This window comes from Hermetia illucens, chromosome 6, assembly GCF_905115235.1.
Source record: "Hermetia illucens chromosome 6, iHerIll2.2.curated.20191125, whole genome shotgun sequence".
Lineage (NCBI taxonomy): Eukaryota > Metazoa > Arthropoda > Insecta > Diptera > Stratiomyidae > Hermetia > Hermetia illucens.
In genome coordinates, this window is record NC_051854.1 from 37,650,706 (window position 1) to 37,677,162 (window position 26,457).

The 26,457-nt window shown below is 42.7% G+C and overlaps 1 protein-coding gene across 3 annotated transcripts in view; it reads right to left on the reverse strand.

Moving 5' to 3' along the window:
* LOC119660519 (fructose-bisphosphate aldolase) overlaps positions 1-26,457 on the reverse strand; it is a 78,764-nt gene that overhangs the window by 41,960 nt on the left and 10,347 nt on the right. For all 3 annotated transcript variants that reach the window (XM_038069140.1, XM_038069138.1, XM_038069139.1), the window contains exons 4-5: positions 7,277-7,696; positions 6,929-7,128 (exon numbers count right to left, since the gene is read on the reverse strand). In XM_038069140.1, the coding sequence (XP_037925068.1) occupies positions 6,929-7,128; positions 7,277-7,696 (620 nt within the window). The remainder of the gene's footprint in view (positions 1-6,928; positions 7,129-7,276; positions 7,697-26,457) is intronic.

Consider the following 26,457-nt stretch of genomic DNA (forward strand, 5'->3'; position numbering starts at 1 on the left):
TGATAGGGTGTTATATTACAATTGATGATACTAATCGAAAGACATAATGTGACTATAAAAAAGAGAAGGACGAGTTCTTGCGAGAATAAGGCGAACAGAAATAGATCCAATGTTCAATACCGTGTTCACAAAAATTACGAAGGACGACGAAAATCAGCAGTTGCTATGAACGTCATTTTCCACGGAGGCCCAGTTGTCAAAATTGGGTACTACAAGAAAGACTGTAAACTGATCGGAAGGACACTTTTCAGAAGCCATCGTTTTATACATGGTGGGGGAAAGAAGCAGAGTGCTTCGGGATAAAAGGTTTTTAGTATATATGACAATTCTGCAAAGATTATGTCAAAAATAAACTGGGGTCTCACCCGCGCAATCATAAAGCCTATGATCCACATATGTGATTCGGAGGTTCGGATCGAACGAGACGTCTAGAGCTCGTCTTTTGATGAAATGAATGTTAGACCCACTTATTTCTACGGTAAGTCAAAGGAGACAAAAATAGTACCCGCAATCTATGAATAGGTAGCAATGGTCAGTGACCTTAAAACTGGACAACTATATGGGACCAAGTATGGTTGAGCTGTGAGCGAAGATCGAGCATTCCATATTTCGTATTCAACGCTTTGTTCGCCTTACCATTCCGTTTTGATCCTTAGCCATGCTAGCATGACCATTTTCAACATTTTGAATAAAATCTTCGAAAGGGAGGAAACAATAGTATCCAATTGAATGTGGAAAGAGAATCACTGAATTTTGATAGAAAAGTATCTAGTTTTATCTAAGTTTCCTCAAGATGCTTCGAAATAACTTCGGCGTAACATGTCCCAAGCTATGATTGAGACAGGAGGAGGGAGGGATATCTGTAGCCTGAATGGCTGAATTACACCTAAGCGTCTCAGGTGAGTAGGGTGTCACGAATGACGTAGCCAAGTCTGCAACATAATTGTGTGAACTCTGGTGCGTTTCGAACCACCTGAAACAGTTATCACCGAGGCCACCCCTGGATGGGATCTTACGATGGGCTAAGAACCCATCCATGTAAAAACTACTCCATGTCAAGAAACCTCGAAACTTGGCCTCGGATTGGACAGAAAAACGATGACGACCAACCAAACGTCTATCGGACTATTCTTTCGGATCCTGGAATGTACGTTCCCTGAACAAACCAGGGGCCGTCAAGGTCCTTCTTCAACTGGTCGAGATTTTCAAATTGAGCATGATTGCAGTCCAGGAAACAAATTGGATTCGTAGGGAAATAAGCGATATAAATTCGCACACAATTTTCAAAAGAGGCAAACCATCGGATCACAAGGAGTTTGGAGTTGCATTTATAGTGAGCAAACAGCTTTGTCCGGATAGCTGAGTATTTAGAGCGCAAGGCTGTCGTACGGAAGGTCACGGTTCAAATCTCACTGGTGGCAGTGGAATTTGTATCGTAATTTGACGTCGGATACCAGTCGACTCAGCTGTGAATGAGTACCTGAGTCAAATCAGGGTAATAATCTCGGGCGAGCGCAATGCTGACCATATTGCCTCCTAGTGTACCGTTACGGTCTTGAATGAAGTGCTCTAACACACTTCAAGGCCCTGATCCAACATGGATTGTTGCGCCAACGATTATAATTATTATTATTAAACAGCTCAAGCCGCACGTTATGGCTTTCAAACTTATCCATGAAACGTTGTGTGTGATTCGCATCAGGACTCATTATTTCAACTTCTGGCTCATCAACGTGCACGCCCCAACTGAAGTCAAGGAAGATGCAGCGAGTTTTAGGCACGCTTGGAGACACTGTTTGACTCACTCCCAACAAATGATGCCAAAATACTGTTTGGGGATTTTAATGCGAAAATCAGAAACGAAAATTGGCATCGGGGAACCACTGAGGGAAAAAGCATCCATGAGGAATGCAATCATAAAGGTTAAATGACTTCGCCAGCAGCAGAAATATTGTGATAAGCTCCACATGCTTCCTGCGCCAGCGTATTCACAAACAGACCTGAATGTCACCAGACGCATATACCGTCTACCAAATTGACCATGTCCTCATTGGTAACAGGTGGGCGCCAAGTGTATTGAGTCTACGATTCTATCGTGGAGCAAACTGTGATTCAAATCAATACTTGGTGAAGGCAACATATCGGTGCAGAATCTTCTCATTGCACCAATCGGGAATCAACCCTACCAAAATCTTCAGGGCTGATAAATTCCTGAACGATGCTATGGCGCAGGCATATACAGCCGCCCTAGAGGAAAAAAGGACCAGCTATGCTACACGACATCAGCAACACAGATGTACATCGGTTCTGAGGAGAGCTTAAAGGCACTATCAAGGAAGTCGCAAAAAAGGTTTTGGGATGCGAATTGGCTGATTTGACGAGGAATACAGAATATCACTCGATGTAAAGAACGAAAGCCACAGACAATATATCCGAAGTGCAATCAGAGCGAAAAAAGAAAATATTACGAGCTATGGCGAATTTCCAATAAAATAATAGACGTAAGAAACGGAAATATTTTGACGAGCAGTTGCTGGACATTAATGAAGACTTCGCTAATAGAAACACCAGATAAACATATAAACTAATGAACACAATGAAGAACGATTATCAATCCAGGACTAGCCTCTGCAGGAACAAAGATGGTAACATCATCAGCGATACCATGTCCTATTTTGAAGAGTTTCTGAATTCGACATCTGGCGTTTCCATAGAAGTAACCCGAATCGATGGCGATATTGGTGGTACTGGCCCCAGTACACACCCTCCGATAGCAGTGGAAGTTGATTTTGATTTTGGTCACTGAAATCAAACAAATCCCAAGCGCAGACGAGATTCCAGCCAAGCTATTAAAATCCAGTGGAACGGATCTACTAAATCCGATACACCAACTACTGGTGCGAATCTGAGAAGACAAGGAAATCCCAGATAACTGGTGCAGGACCATCATCTGTCCAATCCACAAAAAGGGAGATATAATGCGTTGTGAAAATTACAGAGGCATTTCACTAGTCTGTTCGTCCTATAAAGTACTCATGAAAATTCAGGAGAATGAAATAAGACCATACGTCGAACGACTCATTGGCGAGTACCAAGGCGGTTTCAGGCCGGGACGCTCCACAACCGACCAGCTTCTTACCGTTTAACTAATCCTGCAAAAGTGCTGAGAACATAATGTTGACGTGTACCAAGTCTTTGTCGACTTAAAGCAGGCATACGACAGTAGAAGAAGAATTGCGAACTCTTGACCGCGTTCCAGAGAAGAATCCTACGAAGAATTTTTGGCCCCTTACATGAGGATGGACGAAATCTATGAGCGATACCATGACCGGCTGGTTGTGGACAAAATCCGGCTCAATTGGTTACGGTGGGCGGGTCACTTAATCCGTATGGATGAGGATGATCCAACCCGGAAAGTCTATAAGGGCAATATCTATGGTAGAAAAAGAAGACGAGGCAGACCCTGTCTAAGATGGAGCGATGGCGTAGGCCAACACGCCAGGGAGCTTTTAGGGATATCGAATTGGTGGACCTCGGTGCAAAACCGGGATGTTTGGAGTTCCTTATTAAGGCAGGCCTAGACCGGATACCGGTTGTTGCGCCGTTGATGACGACGATGATGATGATTCGACAGTATAGATCGTGGAGTACTGTACAACATAATGCTGCAATTTGTTATACCAGCGAAACTAGTACTACTGACAAAGATAACTATGACCAACCCCATCTTTTAGGTCAGGATCCAGAACAGGTTGACTGATCGTTTTGAAACACATATTGGTTTGAAGCAGGGCGACGGACTGGCGCCGACGCTATTCAACCTAGCACTCGAATACGCTATCCTACCAATGGATACCAACACCGGTGGGATGCTACTCATTAAGTCGACACAATTATTAGCGATGCTGATTAAGGTCAGTCGAACTATGAAGGCTCATTAGGTAAAATGGAGGTAGATGCTGTCATATTGCCAATAGCAAGTGACATTTCTATTTGTAATTTTAATGATGGACTAATCAACGTTTTAGGAAGAATGAAAGTGATGGACATGAACATTGGACCATAACCCTACAACTTTTGCTTAGAGGCGGAAGCTGCTCGAATACAAGGCGCGACGGACGCAGCGAAAGAAGCTCGCCCCAGCATAAAAACGCCAAGGAAATAAAACTAAGCTACCTGGAAGGTCAGCTTTACGTGGTTATTCCAGCAAGCTCAAAAGTGAAAAAAAAAAATTAAAAATCACGTTTCTTCTCAATACCCTGCCCTGATAGCTACCTGGAATAGCTAATGTAACAAAGTTGCAGGAGATGCGTTGGACAGGAAGCCTGGAAGTCTTCTGGAGAAGAGCCACTACACCATATACTATAGTAACCATTATAGTAAACCATGTACTCGGAGTAGGTTTCTTAGTCAGTCAAAAAATGAAACCTGCAGTTATCGACTTTGAAAACCTAAACGAAAGGCTATGCGCCTGCGAGGCAAATTTAGGAATATAAGTCTCATTAACGTCCAGGCCCCCACAGAGGAAGCTGCAGAGTCGGAGAAGGATCATTTCAACGAGGCAGTAAAACGATCCCGTGAAGCCTATCCCAAGTATGATATCATATCATATCCTATCATGCGTCCTCTTTAACTTGCTCCTGGAAAAAGTGATCCGTAATGCTGAGGTAAATGTGAAAGGTACCATTTTCTTTAAGATCACCCAACTACTGGCCTATGCTGACGATACCGACATTATGGGAAGAACGACTCGGGATATACAAACTGCCTTCATCCAGATCGAGCAGGTGGCACGAGGACATGGTCTGCACATCAATGAAGGCAAGAAATATATGTTGGCAATACGTTACCGTGGGCGGGACACTTATTTCATATGGATGAGGATGCTCCAGCCGAGAAAGCCTATCAGGGCAATATCTATGGTAGAAAAAAAAGACGAGGCAGACCCTGCTTGAGGTGGAGTGAGGGCGTAGGCCGGAACGCCACACAGCTTTTAGGGATATCGAATTGGTGGACCTCGGGGTAGAACCGCTATGTCTGAAGCCCCTCATTAAGGCAGGCCTAGATCGGATACCGAGTTTTGCGCCGTTGATGATGATGACTGTGGTATAATCCCTTAAACTAGTAAAAGCAACCGAAACATGTCAAATAGCGCACTCCTACAATCTTCTGCAATTCTTCTCTCGAGAAAATATCTCACTTTAACGATTAGTATCAACCAAAAACGAAAATCCCGTTAGTAAATCTCCATTAAGATCAGGCACACTGTCAAAATATGGTAAAAAACATTCACACAACCATAAACTTACGAATATTTCCCGTCGTTTCAAAAATAAACTGGGAACACAATGAACTATTATAACGTCTAAAGCTCCATTAAACAAAGGAACATTATTCCAATAAATTCACCTAAAGCAAATTTATGACACAATGGCATTGTACACCATACTTAGTTTTCCCTGAAGGCAATGTATTCAGATGTCTATATTATTTAAGATACATATAAACAGATGTTCAGTGAGAGAAACGAGACCTATTTTCACCAATGGATAATGAAGGATTAAAACGTAATTATCTAAATTAAATCTTACATTTAAAATTGTGTTTGAATAAATCTTGAAATTATGAGAGCAATAATTCTAACGGCCCAATTTTTTTAAAAGAAAGTACATAAAGCTAGGAGCTATCTTTAAGGAAATATGTCTGCATAAACCATTTCAGCTACTGAACAAATTACGGTATGAAAAATGAGTGCTGCTAGGTAGCGGAATGCATGATATGTCCAAACTTCAGTAGATTCTAAAAGTTCGATGTTCAGACATTATAAATATTAGACGATCAAGGGTATTACATGTTCAATAAAATTCAACCTCTTCAAACTCTCAAGCAATCTAATCTTCCGAAGATCGGAGCTCACTCGCTCTAAAGTGGAATATGAGTCATTTTCTGGTCATAGAAAGATACTTTGTTACGTGAACCAAGAGCAATAATTCCCACAATGTCGAAGGCGGCATTTTGAGACCGTCTTTTGTGTCTGGTTATGGAAGGCTCTAATAAGTAGTTTTTCAGCAAATGAATAAATCTGGTTAACAGATTAAAACCTAATATCTTTGGTCTGGGCTTGAAATACCGAAAAGGTGGAAGAGATCGACATTTGGCAGATTTTTAAATTAGACTTTTATAAAGTGAATTTACATAATTTGAGTTTATTAGACAAACTGAGGGTTGTGTGTTAGGGAGTACTTTTTGCACATTTACAATAAATAAATGATAAAATGGTAACTGCTATAAAAATTGGACAATGAGAAGAAATATAGGTTTCTCAGCTCGGCCAGAAATTAGAGTGATGCGTTTTAAATTCTCTCGAAAATTATTCCAACATTGCTCTGAATATTGATTTCTACCAAACTTGGTAGGATCATGTGCTATGTTATCGCCTACATTATTGCAATTCCGTGATTCTAGGATGAACTTAAGGGGGGCTATACAGACAGTTACTGAAAATTATAGTAATATACTATTATTAACTTTATTTAAAGAGATATCGGTATGGAAGGCCTATTGATTTGTTTCAGATTATTCAGTTGGTTAGTTTCTGAGAATAGGACCGTGAAAGAAATATCGCTTTCGACCCCCCGCACTTCCCACCTTTCTAACCAATATCAGATCTAAGGATGGATTCGAAAAGTACTAACCAAGACCTCTCAGTTGATACCCCACATGACTATATTTGGTAAAAAAATATTACACCCCCTCTTTGCCTTAATGGAACCTCCCCCCCCCCCCCCACACACACCTTAAAAAGGAAGCTCCCAGTTAATAACTACCGTGCATTCTTATTCAAACACAATTTCAAACTGGTAATAAGTTTTCCCAAATCAATATGAATGTTGAATGAAGAATGGGAAAAAAGAAATGAAAAACTCACCCTAGCACGCTTGATGAGTTCAGTTTGGGCTGCTGGAACATTTTCCTTCTTTCCTCCCCAGGCGCGGAGTACAGAGGCCTGGAGGGCACGTCCGTAGGAGAAGGTTAGTGCCCATGGTTTCAAAAGTGACACTTGATTGATGGCATTCAAGTGAACGGAAGCTTCCTCTTCGGATTGACCACCGGACAAGAAGGTGATTCCTGTGCAAAAATAAATTAAGATACAATTTTATAATAATCGCTTAAAAATTGGATGATAAAAATTTTTAATTAAAATCGATCTGTATTTAATAGAAAAGAGCCTTTAATACCTTAGAGAATTCATTGCTAATAGGAAAAAATAACTTACCAGGAACTGCAGCAGGTACTGTACGGCGCAACGCGGTTACGGTAGCCAAAGCAACTTCTTCAGGAGTGTTCTTCTTTGGACAACTTTGACCAGCTGTAACCATGTTTGGTTTCAATAAGGTACCTTCCAAGTAGACATGATGATCGTTCAATGCCTTGTAGACAGCAGCCAAAACAGTCTCGGTGACCTTTTGGGCGCGATCCAAGTCATGATCACCATCAGGGAGGACTTCAGGTTCAACAATTGGGACAATACGTTGTGACTGGCAAATTGAGGCATAACGAGCCAAAACATTAGCATTTTCCAAAATAGCTTGGTAGCTTGGTGTGTTCTTGCCAATTTTCAATACGCAACGCCATTTAGCAAAATCACAACCGTCCTTTTTGTATTGAGCACAACGGGCTGCCAAATCATCAAGACCTGGAATAGAAATAAATGAATTTTATTGAGATTGTTCTCCATTGTTGAATGAAATTAAGCAGGGACATTTTTTTTCAAGTTTTCACCAGTTTATCAAGGAAAAAGTAATTTCGCCGACGCCCATTAAACTATCAACAAAGGCAAGTGAATCAAGTTGATGATCACATTTGTAAATATTTTCAGAAAATAGATGTAAGTCATAATATGTCATGCCAAGTCATAAACTATGTTGATGTACCACGATCACTCTAGCTTGTACTGTAGAATGTAGGTGTGACATAAAAAGGTCAAATGAGATGAAAGACGATGGATTAATTGCAAGGACCTTAGTCTATTATATAAAAGTGGAAGCTGTTGGTGTATATATCCCTTTGTGATCGATGGATTCCGAAACAGTTTAATCGATCGCCATGAAAATTGGGGAAATGGTTGAAGGGGGAGGGGGTTACGCATGGGCAGATAGATGGTCCCTCCTTCAATTCTAATGAAAGCTCGTGGCGGCGATCCCTTTATGGGGTTGGTTGGTTTCAAAGGTGGAAAATATTTTATTCAAACAGTTTATCATATAAAGGATACATATTTGATTAGTACTTTGTGAAATTCTTATTAAAAAATTTTTGAAAATTCAAATCTTCTGTTTAGTAATCTGTAAGCTTTGTCTTTCTTGTTATCCGCTTCCAGGCAATCATCATTAAACCATTCGTTACGGTTCCTCCGTTCTACATACCCGAAGGTGCTTTTAGTTGCACCCTCAATAACATCCCTAATTTTTCGCCTCATTTGGTCACTACTTTCCTTAGAATCAACATAAGGTAGTGCATCGAAATGTTCTTTGATTGCTGACATGTGAGCCAGTTGGACCGTGTAATCTTTCAAATTTTCCACATTGATTTTAGGAATCCAACTCCTGTGGCTGTTTCTGATTTTGTCTATTCGACAATGATATTTCCCTCTAACCAGGAAATGGTCTGAGTCACCGTTAGCACTTTCTAAATGTGTTGTTTATGGAAAAGGCGGCACCGAATTCTCCGCTTTCTGGCTTTTTTGCTGTTGATAAATACTGTGTAAGATCGGCAATAATTTACTTCGCTCCAGAGCCATTTCGTTTCTTGGAGTACGAGGATGCTAATGTTGTTACAGCATATTTCCTGGAGAAGCTCCCGCAGTTCATCCGTTCGAAAAAGGGATCGCACATTCCAAAATTCAAAAGAGTAGTCCATTTTACATTGCTGAAATTCCCCACCAAAAAGTTTGCACCCTCTCCAGGGATGGGGTTGAAATTCTGAAAATGTTTAAAAATGCCATCCAAAAAATCGAACATTGGAAGAAGATCAACCAGACATGCACAGCAACTGTCAGTCAGTAGAGCTGCTGAAATATCTAAAGAACATGACTCGTGACTGAAAACAGAATGAATCAGGTCCTCTATTTCAAGAGCTGCGGAAACATGAGAAGAGCAAGATGCCTGATTTAATAACCTTCAACTTTGGAGTTTTCGCTTTGAACGAGTACCAAAACATCAATCATATGGTTTACGAATTACAAATCTTCCAGCAAAAGTGTATACGTTCAGAATTACCGAAGAGGAAGACGCACAACATGGTGAAATTGAACACTCATGACAGATTCGATCAACATTGAGGAGCATAAATCAGCATACAATTGAAATGAAAGCTATGATTACAAAATGCGCCGAAATGTACACATTGATATGATGGCTATATTGTGCTTACATTGTCGCGTTTTGAAGTTTTACATTGGCAAGGTCAATTGACCACAATTGACTGAGCGAAGCCCGAAGGTCTCTGTTCACTTGAACGTAACTGCAACTCCCATGAAGCTCCCACTGCGGGGTCAACCGTAATAACCGAGCTGAATTCACATAAAACAGGAGTTCTCCTAAAACCAATGAATTCAGGGTCTATCCCGGTTTCCATGGTACCGGTAGACCACTGGTAAGGTTCGTGACTTACTGTCACTTGAGATGATGAGTCCCCGTGTAGACCCGGGTGTGTAATTAGGCCTTTAGAGCATTCGCCTACTGCGTCACGGTCAATAAGACAATGTGATACAGCGTCTCCCAGTGCCACCTCTATAAAGGTTCTACTCAGCCACTTGCTGCTCCTGGTTTCAAAAGCATAAAATTAAGGGTATAATTATGGAATATAAATAAAATAGGACACTTAATAATCAAAATGATAATCGATAATTCAACTGAGCTTGTTGTCAGCAAATAGTTTCGAACAGAAACAGAATCCTTGAGTGACGTCGATTTGCAAAAGGATTGAACACCCGAATATGCAGAAAAAAATTGTTTGAAGTTCATTTGAGTACGAAAAATGACCTGTAAAATGTAAAACTCAGCTTCTTCATCAACTATCAAGCTCACCCTTACGTAATACCCACTGTTTTGATTAACGAGATAATGGAGACCCATTGCCTGGTAGTATATCTACATAATGGTGACCTAATGTCTCGAAGTATATCCAGACCATCCCATACGCCCCCCCTCCCTCAAGATTTGGCAACTGATGTCTAAACTATAACCTTCTTTAAAACCACGAGTTTCCCTATGCCCAGAAATCACCTTAGAGTTGCAGAAGAAAGAAAATGCAAAGAAACATCAAAATGGATTTAAAAATAGATCAAACGGAATTGAATGATCAAAGGCTGAAATCAAGTCGAAGCGCGCTAAGGCGACCAAAATACAACTAACAAAGAATAGACGAAAAAGGCAAGGCTCGAGAGAACTGCGAAAAGAGAACTAAGGACAGTACTAGCGGTTAGGTCCAGTTGCAAAGGAGTCTTGAAAAGTCTGCATGCGAACATATAGGCAGACATCGGAACTGCAATCTATACCAGAATACCACAGGAACGCTGCTTTCCGGGATTGGAAAAAAAGGAGAAAATGAAAGCCGAGTTCTTCAATGAACTCGAAAGAATTTTGAAATAACCGACAGTGAAGGTATGGAATCTCGATAAATTCACGACTGAAGCAGAGATAGTAGATATGAGAAAGTTACTTCCAATTTTAAGGGGAAAACCACAGATTCGAGTACAACTCGCTAATTATTGCAAGCAAGGGTTCTGGCACAGATCTCACATAGCTAGGTCCCATCGGCACAAATTCATAAAAAATGTTGCTACGGAAGGAACTATCCGAAGTAATCACAAGCTGGTAGGTTATCGAAGACAACACGCACAGTGATCCCCAATTCATCTTATATAACGTTGCACCCGATAGGCAAGGGATCCTAATCAAAAGAAGCACACGCAATTGAGACACGATAAAACTATGTTACATACAGACGTTGGGTCCATTCACTAAACTCGATAGACCATCACGACCAAAAAACTTGAGAGTGTGCATATGCATTTATGCAAAAACGAAGGATATCGAAGGAGACAAAGGGTTTATTCCTAATTCACTAATTGAATTCTGAAGAACATTGACTAGGAGCAGACACAAATGTATGAGGGCCAAAAGGTATGAAATATGGGCAGACATATTATAGGTTAAATTCCGGTGTGAGTCTGGCCATAGTTGAGTAGTTCATAGTGGATGACTACCTTCCAATCCCACCAAACACACAGCGCAACCTTCCTGTCGGTAAATCCAGGCTTGGCGATGGTTTGGGCCGGCTCGTCGCGCTTCGACCACGATCTCTTTCACTTGAAATTTTGGTACGTGAACGACTTTTCATCATCAGTCACCATCCGCTTCAAAAATGGGTCGAATACGTTCCGCTTCAGCAGTGCATCGTAGGCGTTGATTCGGTCCAGAGATTTTTTTCCGTCAACTCGTTTGGCACCCAAACATTCAGCTTTTTTTGGAATCTAATCTTCTGCAAATGGTTCCAAATGGTTTTATGGTCCTTACCCAGTTTCTAGCCAATCGAGCGAATGCTCACATGCCGATCTACTTGGATGATTTCGACGATTTTATCGGTTTCTACGACGATTGGCCTACCAGTACGGGGTGTATCTTCGACATCCACTACACCAGAACGAAATCGATCGAACCAACGCTGTGCTGTGCGAATCGTTACAGTATCGGACCCATAAACTTCACAAATTTTTTTGGCTGGCTTCGTTGCATTTTTACCTCTCAGGTAGTAAAAATGTAAAATATGACGAATTTATTCCTTAGTGGACTCCATCTTAGACGCGCTATAACTTGAGACTGAAACATACGATCACAACACTGTCAACCCAGATTGTCGTCTTCAAATCGCCGTATAGTATGACCCGATGCGATAAATTCAACACAAGATATGTTTGAGTGTCGCCATCTATTGGCAAAATACGACATTACTTTTCCCCAAACTAATATACTCAACAATTAATAAGTCATCGTCTTTTAGTTTCAATTATTAATTAATTAATTTCATTAATTAATTAATTATTAATCCAGCTAACTATATGTATTACGAGTGTAGATGATAATCCCAGATTCCGTGTGAATTTCTTCTTGAATTATAGACATAGGTCTAGGTATGTCTTCCTTTTACTGAACCATTTTCCCATAACCAGTGGTAATGCGATTCTATTTATATCGTGCACGCGAATCCTATTTAGCTTTTGTTTGTAAATTTATTGCAGCCACGCGTTACTAATTCTACCGGTTTCCAGCTGCATTCATATAAGGCATGGGATGTGAAACCAGCCAAAGTGCAAAGGTCTGTACGGTAATAACTTGAGATACTGTCTTTTTATGTTAACAGAATTCACATGTAATATACCTACATATATTCAATAGCTTGACCTATCATGGAATTACTATAAACACATGCATTGATGACTACAGATTTTGTTAATTAAGCGCGCCATTAAAACAGGAAATTCCGCAGCAAAACACATATCTGTAAATTGAATATCGCTCAAAATAGGGCTAGCAGAAGGAACTTCAGATATATTCAAGTAACTGCAGACAGTAAACAAATATTCATTTACGTAGTTGCGTGATGAAGCTGCTTCGTACAAACATAGACCTATGCATACGCAGTTGTTGATGAGCATGTTCTGGGATGTGATATTACAGATTAGGTGCACTTGAATGTATGATAGTATATAATGGAGAACCTACCCAGATATCTCTCACTTATTACTAGAAAATTCTACAAACCTTGTCAAGCCCATTGCATGCAGCTTTAATTGCAAACGTTTTAATAAACAATTTAAATCTTAAAATTTATTTGTAGCCCCTGAATTAGCCCGACTTGAATTATTAAATTTACACTTCTCGGAAACAATCAACTAAGATACACAAGTATAATTAGTCACGTCAGCCAAGGGAACGTATTGAGGTTAATAAGGAATTACATAATTTATTATTTAATTTGGTTCGTGCTCACTTTTTTAAAAAGTATAAAGGCAACTTCTTCATGCGACTTTCATGAAAAGTAGACTCTTGACAGTCAGAATGGCGAGCGTATAATTGGTCTTGTGAACACCCACCATACCGTACTTGTCAAAATAGGATTTATGAAACGCCCCATCTTCCTATTTTATAGTGGCGACAGTAAAACGCAAATTGACTATATTCTCATAAGATGCCGGCATTTTATCACCGTTACTGGCTGCAAAGTCGTTCTCTAAGAAATTATCACATCTTAACTCCGGCCATTGATTGTTGCCTTCCGGATCAAAAAATGTAAGGAACGCACTGGTTCAAAGATGGAATGATTGCCTCATGCCACACGGTCTCAAATTGAATCTGAATAAAACAGAGTTTTCGACTGCCGATCTTAATGAAACATTGTCAGTGACAGTGACCTGCCTAGAACTGCTTCACACATCAGCGCAACTGAGGTGAAGTGGAGTTCACCATGAATCAAAGAAATTACGATTACGACACGTGCATGTGTCAAAATTTCGTGACGTCATTAAAACCCGGTCGCCATTTGTAACGGACAGAATTTTGTTCGTTAAATATGTGCGAATAAGTAGCAAGCTCGATTTTGAATAAATTTAATGCGTTATTTAATTATTTCGAATAGTTTTTGAGTGATAAACATTCACTAGAATGCGGTATGCACTACATTGTTGCCATAATGGGAGTGGGAAAAGAAATGAAAGTGACAGAGAAGTGAGAGAGTGCTGCCGCAAGGATGAATTTAAAACTACTTCATGGATTTGCAGCAAACATTTTATGGCAGGTGACTACAAAAGATACTTGAAGCATTCTAAGGTTGGTTTATTTTGCCCAAAATAAAATTTACTTTAGAGAGATAAAGCAAAACTATTGACGCGAATGTAAGTATTCTTTAGATTAAATATAGTGAGAAGGAACTTATTAATCTTATTTTTGTGTAACTTGTAACTTGGATGGAAAGACCTCTTTTTTGGATTTAACATCCAAGTTTATCAAAAAAAGCGACTGACAGTTTCGGTTCGGTCCTGGATAGGTTGAGGTTATGAGCACAAATTGACTGAACACTTTTGTAATCATTTATAGAAACGAACTAAGGGAGAAGCTCGGTGGAAAACTGGATGGAAATCCAAAACAATAGCATGCGGGAAGAAAATAAAAAAAAATTGTGCCCTTTCATTCGATGAAATAAAAGTAAGAGAGGCATATGGTGACAACCAATCAACGGATGCAACTTTATGTCCAGCTGCCAATGTGCCCTTTCAGTAATTGGAAGCAGTCTATATTTTATGATTTCAACCCCAGAATGTCAAAGGGGCTCCTCTGCAGCAGAAAGTGGATATACCATTCAGGCCATAGTCAACGATTTAGGCGCGACTAATCAAGCCAAGTAGGAGTGACATTTGGAAATCCTTCGTAAGATTATAACTTCATATTTTCAGTTTGGACCTTTTAGAATTATCAACCCCCGAATAGCAAAATCTTCGTGTTCGTTGATGTTCCTCATCTGTGAAATCACTTGGTCGATCAGCGCCTCATTTGTCAAAGCGTGACAATAGGGGGCAATATTATAGAAGAACTATTACTCCTTATTTCGCACATAAGATTTCCTTCGCAAATTTAAATTTGAAAGCAGCAATAAAGTAAAGATCGCCAGAAAGTTATTCTCCCACCCCATTGCAATGGCTCTCTCTAGGGCTGGAGCTCCTGGTTACCCTGAGGTCAACCATGGTTGCAACGTTCATGATTTTTCAAATTCTTTGAAGACTTGGTCATTGAAATAAATTATTGGTAAATGCCTGGTTCGACGTTCCAAATGTAAGAGTTCTAAGCCCTGATTGCAGAGAAAAGTGAAAGTTTTCGGTCTAGCGGATCAAGTGCAGAACAAAATCATAATCGACATGAATTGGACAATGCAAGACATACGACTGAAGGGAAAGACAACATTACTCCCTTTCCAAAAAGGGATTATTTTGTAGAACCCCTGGAAATTAGATAAAAATAAGACAAAATGTTCACAGGTACCTTGCAAACGAAGAAAGTACTTATCGAGCCGTTGAACTATTTACAGCAGAAATATGACACGAAGTACATCCTTACCTGCTCTTTTAATCAGGATGTTTTGCAAACCTTCTTTTAAATTATGAGAGGTAAAGGCGGTCATAACGATCATCCTGATCGGTTGCAATTCAAATACAGACTGCAACTCATTACGACCCATATAACGAAGAAACCGTGTCCAATACGGTTAATACCGACATAGATGACATTCGTTCGACATGGATCTTGTAGTTTCGGGTAAGATTTAAATTTACCCTGTAATTTCCGAGAGATATTTACTTACTTTACATATCTTTTAAGATACGTCCTCCACTCTTTAACAGAGCCTGTACCACTGGAGAAAATTCAAAGGGATGACTTCAGCAAGTTTGAGTACGAAGGAATCGAAAATTTGGCGGACTTCATTTGCCGTAACAATTACTGAATTGTGCGCGAAGTGTCATAAACTGGTTTTCTTTAATTCATGGAGTTCCACACCTATCTTTCCTGTTATATACTTGTCAACGAAGATACGAGTATATAGGATCGGTTCCGATAGTAATAGGATTACTTTTTCCCCGGACGAACTGACGGGTGATAGGCGGTCTGCGCAAATAGGATCGGTGGAGGGAGAACGCTGGGCAAAATCTGTAGTCAGCTCTTGGCCGTTGAATAGAGCACGTTGACTGTATTGCGTACCCCGAGCGTAATGCGTAAAACGACTCCATCTGGCAGCGCTTCCTCGCATCTCTCTGAAAACATTGACTGGAGAAAGCTCCCCAGCTTCTGCATAAGGGTACTGGTAAAAGCCATCTGACCTTCCACAGGAGGAAAGTTGTGTTCATCGTCGTCCGCCACTCTATTGCAGAATGTACAAGCAGCAAATCCTTCCTTCCCAATTTTAGTGCAGGTACGGCTATAAACCTTCATGCCCCCTTAGAAGTTGGATAAGAAAAAAGTGAATCTCACCATGCACACGTTTGAACGGCGGATCTAAATAGCCGATGAGCCGCGCAGTCCATTTGCCATTTGGCTCATTTTGCCATACCGCATCACGAAAGAATTTGCATCTTATGAGTCCTATGAGGTGCTCAGAGGTGGCGGTGAGGAAGACAGGGCGATAACCCTGTCGGCCAAACCAAAACCAAGTGGCCGAGGAGAACCTCCATAGTGGTGGCACCGGGAGTCGCTGTAATCACTTTGGTTTGCCGGCCGTGATTCAGTAGGCGAATGCTCCAAAGGCCTAATCAGGGCGATCAAACCCGAGTCTGCACGGGGACTCATCTGAACCGGGAAAGCCCCTGGACTCACATACTTCGGGTGAACTCCTGTTGTATGTGAGGACAGCTCGGTTATTTGCGGTTGGCCCCTCTAGTGGGAGTTTCATGGTGGTTGTGGTTATGCTCAAGCGAGAAGAGACCTTCGGGCCTCGACGTGGTGTTGCGTATCAACACGGGTGCCGTACTCCATAGTTCGGTAGAGATTTAGGTAATTCTTGCATCCACCAGTATGAATGCTAAGCCATGCACTTGGTATAGACTGGTACCGTTGTTGCTTGTCTCAGCGGGGCTCTGATTGTGGTCACAAAATCAATCCGTGTCTGAAGAGGACCGTAGGATTAAGTCTCACGACAGGTGCCTACGTAAAACACTATGGGCTTCACCGTATTGCGAACCCCTGTCGAAACTATTCTTCACGCAGAATTATGGAGTGTTTACTGGAGCAACGATACACGATCAAGTTTTGTCTAAAACTCGACACGATTAAGGAGACTTACAGTGATGCGCCGGTAGATTGCGAGTTTTTGAATGGTATAAGCTGCTGCTAGAGAATAAAGAAAGAATGGAAGACGACGATCGCTCTGAACACCTTTCGACCAATAAAACCAAAATAATGTATCGCCAGTAATTGTAGGATGTCTACCAGACCGATTACTGATCATTTGAGCATTTCTCAAATCCAAGTTTTTGGAGATCGTGACGAAAATTTAGCACTGAAGAAATTTTGAGCGAAGTTGGTGCTGCGAATGTTATTGTCAAATGAGCAAAAGGCCAAGCGAAAAGCGATTTGGCAGGGCTGTAGATCTGGCGGGGGGATGGACTGAAGCAACAGCCCGGGGATCGTCCTCCCTGCACCGGAGAAGGTGCTAATAGGACCCCAAGCCAAGGTGGAACAGCATACGCCGAGGGCTGCGTGGCCAATGGGGAGCTTGGTCTTTAGTATGCGAACTCTGAATACCTTGGGGACCTTCAGTTTCAAATAAGACCCTTACACTGGTGGCCGGGCCAGCCAGGGTGGACATTCTGCCCGGACTACTCGTGGGACCAAGACATGGACTCAATTAACAAAAAAACCAAAACGACGATAGAAGAGGAGGCGATGATGCCAGGCGCATCATCGGAGGACGAGCTGCTGGCCTCCAGCCAGGAGACAGTGGCCGTCGAGAGCAGTACACTCGGTGCCAGCCGAAGCACCGTTGTGCTGAAACCAACCGCAGGGACCTCCCGGAGCGAGGCGTCAGACGGACTAGTGGCTTCCAGCCTGGAACCCACTGCCGTCAGGCTCGGTGTAGCGAGTACCAGACATAGTACTCCTGACCCGAAGCCCTCAGCGTCGGGGGATCCCTCGAAAGCGAAAACCGACAAGAATGTCGGTCGCCGGAAACTGGCTAAGAAGCGAAGGTCCACGGGTGTCCTGCTCAAGAGCCAGTACCAGAAGGCCATGCATATTCTCGGCAAGATTGCCAAGAATAAGGAGGCCGGTACTGTCGACGAGCGGGATGAAAAAGACCGCGCTAAATACCAGGCGATTGTTGATAAATACAACAGCAAACGCCGGGCTGACGAGCAGAAGGCGAAGCCCATCGTTCTAAAACGCAACCGATCTCAAGACGAGGTCGAACAAGATAAGAAGCGGAGCAGAGTGGGCAAGAGCGCAGACGCCAAGCAACATACGGAGGAAATTGTACAGCAACCGTCAGCCGGCGGGCCACGTACTGCAAGCCCTTCAGCGATGTGGCCAGGAGTCACTTATGGGTGGCGCTGGCGGATGGCAATTCTGCTAGCGGCAAACTAACGCTGGAGGTGTGGACCAGTGTGGAGGCTAGGCTGTCGGGCATGGTCTATGAACATCTCGTGGAAACTGGAGGCAAACACCCGGGACTCACTCCCCACTTTGATTCATCTCAGGTGGTCCGTGGGTTCCACGTAATAGCTTGCATGGACAAGTTCTCTAAGGACTTTCTCGGCTCGTGCGGCGCTAAGATCAGCGACGCTTGGGAGGGCGTTAAGCTCAAGATTATCCCTTACGACGAGATTCCCAGGAGACCGGTCGCTCGCATTTGGTTGCCGAAGATCCGCATGGAGAAGGACAAGCTGGTCCATTTCCTGCGCCTTCACAACCCCGGGATTCCCATGGACGACTGGGTTGTTATAAAGGAGGAGGAACCTCAGATAAACAGCCAGCCCGTGCTACTCCGCATAAACGAGGAGTGCCTGGAGGCACTGAAAAAGGCTGATTATAAAGTGTAGTTCGGAGTCAGGAATGCCAAAGTAAAAGTGTTCCGCTCTGCAAAACCGGACGACGACCTTGACCCAATCGACGCCGCCAACGAGCTGTTGGAGGAGATGACGATCGACGGTCCGCCGGGGCTGACAAACCCCCCACGCAAGCAGATCATGCTGAGGGTAACGCAGATAATCTGCAGCACTCGAAGTGTGCCTCGGCTAATCTGCTCGTCTTCCTCTTAAAGGAAGACATCGACATCGCATTAATACAGGAGCCCTGGGTCGGAAGGAGACGCTGATCAGGCTAAACCTAGAGCATGTATTCTTGCGAGGAAGAGTCTGCACGCTTTCCTGTGCCCGGACCTGAGTTCCAGTGACCTAGTTGTGGTCAAGCTGGAGCAGGTGGGGGCAGAGAACGTGTATATTTCCTCGGCGTACATGGCTCACGACCGATCAGCTCCGTCAGAAGAATTACAACATCTGACGAACACCATAACACCAAAGAAAGCCAACCTGCTGATAGGCTGCGACGCAAATGCAAGGCATACGCTTTGGGGCAGCTCTGAAATCAACGAAAGACGTGAGTCATTCTTTGATTTTATTATTACTTCAAATCTATCGGTGTGTAACAGGGGCAGTACACCAACCTTTCATTTCCCCTGCTCGGAGAACTGTGACGGTTGAGAGGAGGTCCTTGATATCACCCTAATAACCGACAACGTGATTCTTAGGGTGGAGGACTGGAGAGTGTCTGACCAGAGATCCTTCTCTGACCACAGTTGGATACTCTTCAGTCTAGATCTCGCCGCAGAGGTCTCCAAGCCCTTTAGAGACCCCAGGATGATCGACTGGAGAAAGTTTGGTCAGGTAATTAAGAACAAACTCTCCGGTGCGCAAATTGGTAGGATTGGCACGACAGACGAACTGGAGTCAAAGGTCGGGGCTCTGGAGAAGGCTTTTGATACCGCCTTCAAAGTCTCGTGCCCTGCTAAGTACAGCAAAAAGACCCTGCCACCGTGGTGGAACGAAGATCTCTCTAGTCTCAGCAAGCTGACCAGAGAAATCTTAAACATCTGCTACAGGCAAAAATACTGGCAGCCATACAAGGACTGCCTAAAGAAGTACAAGTCGGCCATCAGGACTATTGTCAGAACATTGAAAGCACTAGTGAATCCGCGAGGCTCAATAAGATTCTGTCCAAGAAACATAAGAGTCCATCCTTCCTTAAAAAGTCGGAAGCGAGGAGGACTGTGAGTCAGAGCCTCGCTTGGAGGGTTTGCGGCAACCCCAGCTGTGCCAAACTATCAAATCGGTAATTACCGGGGATAGGATCGGCTGGGCTATAAACAGCTTCTCCGCATACAAATCTCCAGGCCCAGATGGCATAATGCCAGTCATGCTACAGAAGCAGCAGGAAAGGGTTGTGCCGTGACTTGTTGAGATTTACTGGAGCTGCATCACTTTAGGATACGTACCGCAGTCCTGGAGGCGCGCACGGGTGGTTTTCATATCGAAAGCGGGCAGGCGAGGTCATGAGTCCGCGAAGGACTTTCGGCCAATCAGCCTAACCTCTTTCGTGCTGAAGACCCTAGAACGCGTCCTGGGCATTTACTTAAGGACGATTATGGATAGAACGCCTTTCTCTAAGTCCCAGCATGCCTACCTCAAAGGAAAATCCACAGAAACCGCCCTCCACGAGGTAATTGGCACGGTTGAGCGGTCGCTGCAGTACAAGCAGTATACCCTTGCTGCCTTCTTGGATATAGAAGGAACTTTCAACAACGTCAGTACCAACGCCATCAAGGAAGCCTTGACCGATATTGGATTGGAGGGGTATCTCACGCATTGGATTATACCCATGCTGAGTACCAGGATAATCCAGTCCGATCTAGGAGGCAAACACTTGACCAAAGCTGTAAACAGAGGCACGCCCCAGGGTGGTGCCATCTCACCGGTGCTCTGGTTAATAGTAATGGACAAAATTTTACGTACATTGGACAGCAGCGGGGTGAAGGTGGTGGCGTATGCCGACGACTTGGTGATATTAGTATCAGGGATGTTTCTGTCCATTATGAGCGACATCATGGAAGGAGCGTTGCGAAAGGTGTGCCTGTGGGCCGCAAGATGCGGACTCAGCATAAACCCAACCAAAACGCAACTGATGCTATTCACCACCACGACAAGGATACCTGAATTCCATCTACCACGTCTGAATGAACAAAGATTGGTTCTTTCCTCTAATGTAAAGTATCTGGGTGTAATCCTGGATCCTAAGCTAAATTGGAAGTTGAACATAGAACTGAGGGTTAAGAAGGCCTGTATAGCCTTCTATGCTTGTAAGAGAACCTTTGCCAAGAAATGGGGTCTCCGGCCGAGGATGGTTCTCTGGATGTACACCGCTGTAGTGCGTCCGATCCTGACGTACGGATCTATTATATGGTGGCAGGCTTTGAAGAAGAAATACAATAGAACGAAGTTAAATAGGATTCAAAGAACCGCGTGTGCGGGTGCTACGGGGGCTCTGCAGTCCTGCCCGGCAGATGCTCTCAATGTACTCCTGCATCTCCTCCCCCTTGACCTCCATATCAAATATGTTGCAGCGTGCAGTGCCGTCAGACTACGTGAGTCCGGATGCTGGGCAGCGAATTCCTACGGCCACAGCAACATTCTAGATGAAATACCTCGAGAAATCCGGGCATCCCCCACGGACTATGTCACACGCAAGCTGGACTTCACGAGAAACTTTGCTGTGGACCTTCCAACCAGGGCAAAGTGGAAGACTGGCGGCGTGTTGCAAGACTATGACACGGTATTCTTTATGGACGGATCAAAGATGGCCTATGGAGTCGGCGCGGGGGTTTTCTCGAATACACACGGTGTATCCAAGTCGTCTGGTCTCCCAGGTTTCACCAGTGTATTCCAGGCAGAAGTACTGGCGATATTGGAAGTATGTCGATGGCTGGAGCGTGATTCGAGCCCCAAGCGTAACATAGCCATTCTGACCGACAGCCAAGCGGCCATCAAGGCCTTGTACTCAACGACGACATCTTCCCGGTTGGTGAGGCAGTGCAGAGACACGCTCAACCCTCTGGGCGGTACGCTTAAGATCACTCTCCTCTGGGTTCCCGGGCATAGGAACATAGAGGGGAATGAGCGGGCTGACGGATTGGCCAGGCAAGGCTCTGCTCTTGGCAGTCCCTCGGGGAATGCAGTCGGTGTTCCGCTGGTGGCTGTCGGGGGCCGAGTCTACTCGCACTACCTAGCAGCCGCGGGCCTGAGATGGCGAAGGCTTACAAGTTGTGCCAAATCAAGGAGAATTTGGCCCGCTTATAATATAGCCCGATCACGAGAGCTCCCGTGCCAGACGCGTGCAAATGCATTCAAGATTACGGCGGTCTGCACGGGGCACTGGCCCATAGGGGACCATGCCGCTAGGCTCGGCTTACCCTATAACTCGCATTGCCGAAGCTGCGGAGAAGGAAGGGAAACCCTCATGCACTTTCTCTGCGATTGCCCGGCTCTGGCTCGAGTCAGGCTGCGAACACTGGGTAAACCATTCTTTGGGGACCTCAGTGAGATTTCTAGCTGCAGGGTCGGAGAGCTGCTTTCCTTCGTGAATGCTACGGGCTGGCTCTGAAGATCCGAGCCGGCTGGACTCTGCTTCCCTGTTCCTATAACAACAGTCACGGTCTTAGGAGTTTGTGGCATCAAAACGGCGCACCAAAGCGCTAATTGGGCTCCTCGGAGCGGCCACTGATACCTGCCTACCCCATACAATCCAAAAAGGAACGTTTGCCCCGAACTTTTAGTTGAGCTACACATTTAACATATAAATTGATAAATACAGTAGTGGGAGCTTGGTTAAATCTTTTCAGTCCCGAGTTACATAAAGGAAGGTGCCTACAGTTTCCATAATCAATCGGGTATATCCGTGGCTTTTTAGTGGAGAAGAGAATGGACTCTTTTCAACCTTCGCTAATTACTTCAAAATATTTTATTTTGCACTATACTTGGTTGCTGGTAAATGGAACCAAGGAGCCTCTTCGTTATGACTTGCTGGTAGCAGTTAGCATAAGGCAATGTATCCTTGTCCTTGACAAAGAACAAGTTTCCGTGGCTACAATTTGTTGCCTCAAAAATTCAAGCAAATTTAGTAAAAACTTAGGAAAATATTAAATCTAGATAATTTGAAATAATTAAGACAGGTTTTTTTCTATTCGCTAGTGATACTTATTATGGTTGCAAATACCGATATTTCGGGAACTACTTCTTCCCTTCATCAGTGCTCCTGCTGATTCTCGAAATGTCAGATATTTGCAACCATAATAAATATCACTAGCGAATAGAAAAAAGCAAGTTTAATTATTCCAAATTATTTAATCGCTAGAAACACTGCGAAATTACACTTAGATTAAATCTAGATGCATTTAGAACACAGTAACGCATCACACATGGTATATATTCAGGGTTGTTGTCGACCCAGAAAAGATCTGCATTATAATGTGATAGCAAAAGAATGACTGACCCTCCCCCACCCCTAATTGCGGCTTTAAAATAATAGCGGACCCGTATCAAGAAGTTCAAAGCTCGACGTGGCCAACTAATATTGTAAAAAGGAGCGTAATCTAGAGTAATGGCTTGTACTTCACTATCTGAAGGTAATCTATACCACTTTCTAACTGTATCACCGAATTTTATAAAATATCTATTTTGTTGTCCAAGAACACCTGAATTGATTGACATTTGAGTTAAATATTTTCAGGTCAATTTATTTAGATACATTTCAGATGTTCCTTTTGAGGAAAGAAACAAACAGATACTGGTTTCTCCGCTTTAAAGTGAAAGATCCATAATCTAAGATGTATCTTTTATTGAATATTTAACCAGGTACCGTAGGCGGATACATATATTTATTCATATGTATGCTGAGCAATTTATTGTTTTAAGAAAACGATCCACAATTATACCACCTACGAGCTAATAAAATGAAATATTATTATTGAGATGTCAAAGATATTTGAAAGTAGAATATAATGTGACAAATGACAAATTTTGATTTGAATCTTTGAAATATGGTTCTGACGCTATTTCTTCCAGTCGGGGTCATATTTACGTAGACTAGAACAGTTCAGCTGAGCTTTTTCGGGGCTTATGGAGCTAAGGAGTTTGAATAGTTTAGCTAAATGAAAATAGTTTGATAGAATGTGTCCGTTATAACATTAGATATTTTGAATTTCAAGTTCACTGATTTCATATTCTTAAAAATAATTGATATTCATAAAATAGAGAAACGAATCTAGAGAAAAATATATTGGTTTTTTAGAAAAAATGGATTAGGACACATTAGCAAATTTTTATTCTTCTCCGCATCGAAAAATTGTTCCATGACTGCATTTAAAGGGGTTAAAATTAGCAGGAAAGTATTGTCGCTCGTCCTTAATGTATGACCTATCCACTGCCACTTTCGCCTTCCAATTATACTGCCCCCGGGTAGCAGACCAATGTTTCGACCAAGGTCATCGTTTGTGACCGTATCAAGCCAACGTACTTCAATGATACCTACAAAGCAGAATGGTGTTGACGAAGGCTTGAAGCGTTCAAGTGACAGTGGAGATATGTTACTTCCATATAGCAACACAGGAAGATCATTGGCATAGCCCAGTTTCAACTTAATTTTGCTGTTGAGATAAATGCGTCTCCAGATTTTAGAACGAGCAGCGAAAGCGGATCTAACGCTGTTAATGCGTCGAGAAGCATCCAGTTCGATGGGGTCATGGGCAGCGACTATGCTTCCTAGTTTTTTCAAATCCATCACACTGAGAACGTCCCGCTTTGCTGGTGTTTATCTTTAGTCCAACTCTATCTGCTAGCCTTTCTAAATTCAGGCTCATTTGGTCAAGATCCATGACCTGGTCAAAGAGCAAACAGACGTCATCAGTATAATCGAGGAAAGACGTCATTGCTCATTGAACTCATTCACCTCCTCTGGAAAAGGCAGCATGAAGAACGACACTGACAACAAGAAATAATATCGGTAACAGCATGCCATCCTGGCGAACTCTACTTTCTACCCCAAATTTCTGTTCTTGAAGCACGTGACATTTTGCGCCATAATATGTCACTCTAATAATAGCTATTAGTTCCTCCAGAATGTGCCTTTTTAGAGCGCCGCAGACACACCCCCTGTTTACGTTGTCGAAAGCTTTCTCGAAATCGATGTTGAATAAATGAAGCAAAAATCTAAACTCCGCGCACTATTAAACAAGTCGAAAGGTTTTGCGTATTTCTTTTGCATGTATAGTTGGGTAATGTATACCCATTTAGTATGTCCGACTACTGACTTTGATATGACATTTATGCTTAGTGATTGTGGTCTAGTACATTAACATGGAAGAGGTAACTTTGTCAATAAAAGCGCGATTTTAACCGAACTTGGAGAAATCATGCTTCATACCATGGTTTATATTACAAATTTTTATGATTCTAGGATAATCCTAAGGTGGGGGGAGGGGGTGTTTCTAACCAATCTCCCCAAAATATATACTATTATTAACTTAATTTGAGGAGATATCTGTGTGGAGGGTTGTTTGATACCCGGACACCGTATAGTGGCAGCTTCGTAATTTTTTTCAAATTTTTTGGTTGGGTAGTTACTGAGAATGGGTCCACGAAAGAAATGATCAATTTGTACCCCCTGCATTCCCCACCTTTCCAACAAATAGTGACACTAAGAACGGCTGCGGGAAGTACTAATCGATTGATAGCTCACACATGAATATATACGGTGAAAAAAATTGGACACCCCCCCCCCCCCTTTTGGCATGTAGAGGGAAATTCCTGTCAATTCATACAGTCGTTTTTGAGAAAAATGCGCATGACAGGCAGACAGACTGATAGACAGATAATTGGTACAGTCGTTTCTGAGAAAAGTGCGTGTGACAGACAGACATTGAATCGGTTTTAATAAGGTTTTGTTTTATAGAAAACCTTAAAAGTAATTCGTAGGGTGTTGATGTGGTCAATACAGAAGGATACCGAAACCAGCCAGCTCTCTGTCAATCAAGTTTTCCAGATATTCTTTGATGCGTTTCAGGATAATTTTGGTGTTATCTAGCCAGCTAAGTAAAAAGCTTCTGAAAGCATTATATAGCATGTCAACCACTCAGGGTGGGAATTGAGCTTCAAGACCAATTGGGAACTTTCTCGCTCTGTAACGTAGCAAAAAAAAACCTCATCATTAACAATCGTTTTTGGTAATAAGAGCATAGACGTTTGATTCAATATTGGGCGCTTCCCAAACTGTTATGAAGTATAACAAAACCTTCCAGGCGACACCCACCTCCTCTAAGACTCAGTGTATTAATTACTTTTGGAATGCCTTCAGAGTCCTGATGAAACTTAATTCAGACCATATTGGATAATAGGATTTCACTAAGGAATTCATATTCCCAGAAAGTGACAGATAGTAAGAAATTTACTACCGAAGCTTCAGGAATCAATTCTTTTTCTGGAGATACATATATGGATAATTAGATTAGCATGGTTTGTAGCGCTTCGTGTTTCTGTAGGTGTTTACCAAGAAAGCGCTCTCTCATCACTCCTCTTTGTTCTTGTTATGGACACTGACACACAGGTCATCCAATGTCCAGCGCACACTGCCTTTTGCAGATGATGCTTTCCTGGCTTCTCATAGACAAAATGATCTCGAGCAACTTGTCCAAAAATGGAGTGATTGCCATGCATGCAATACGGTATCAGATTGAATCTGAATAAAACTGAATTTTTGATGACCGATCACCATGAAACAGGCACTATCACTGTCAATATATCGGATTAATGCTATC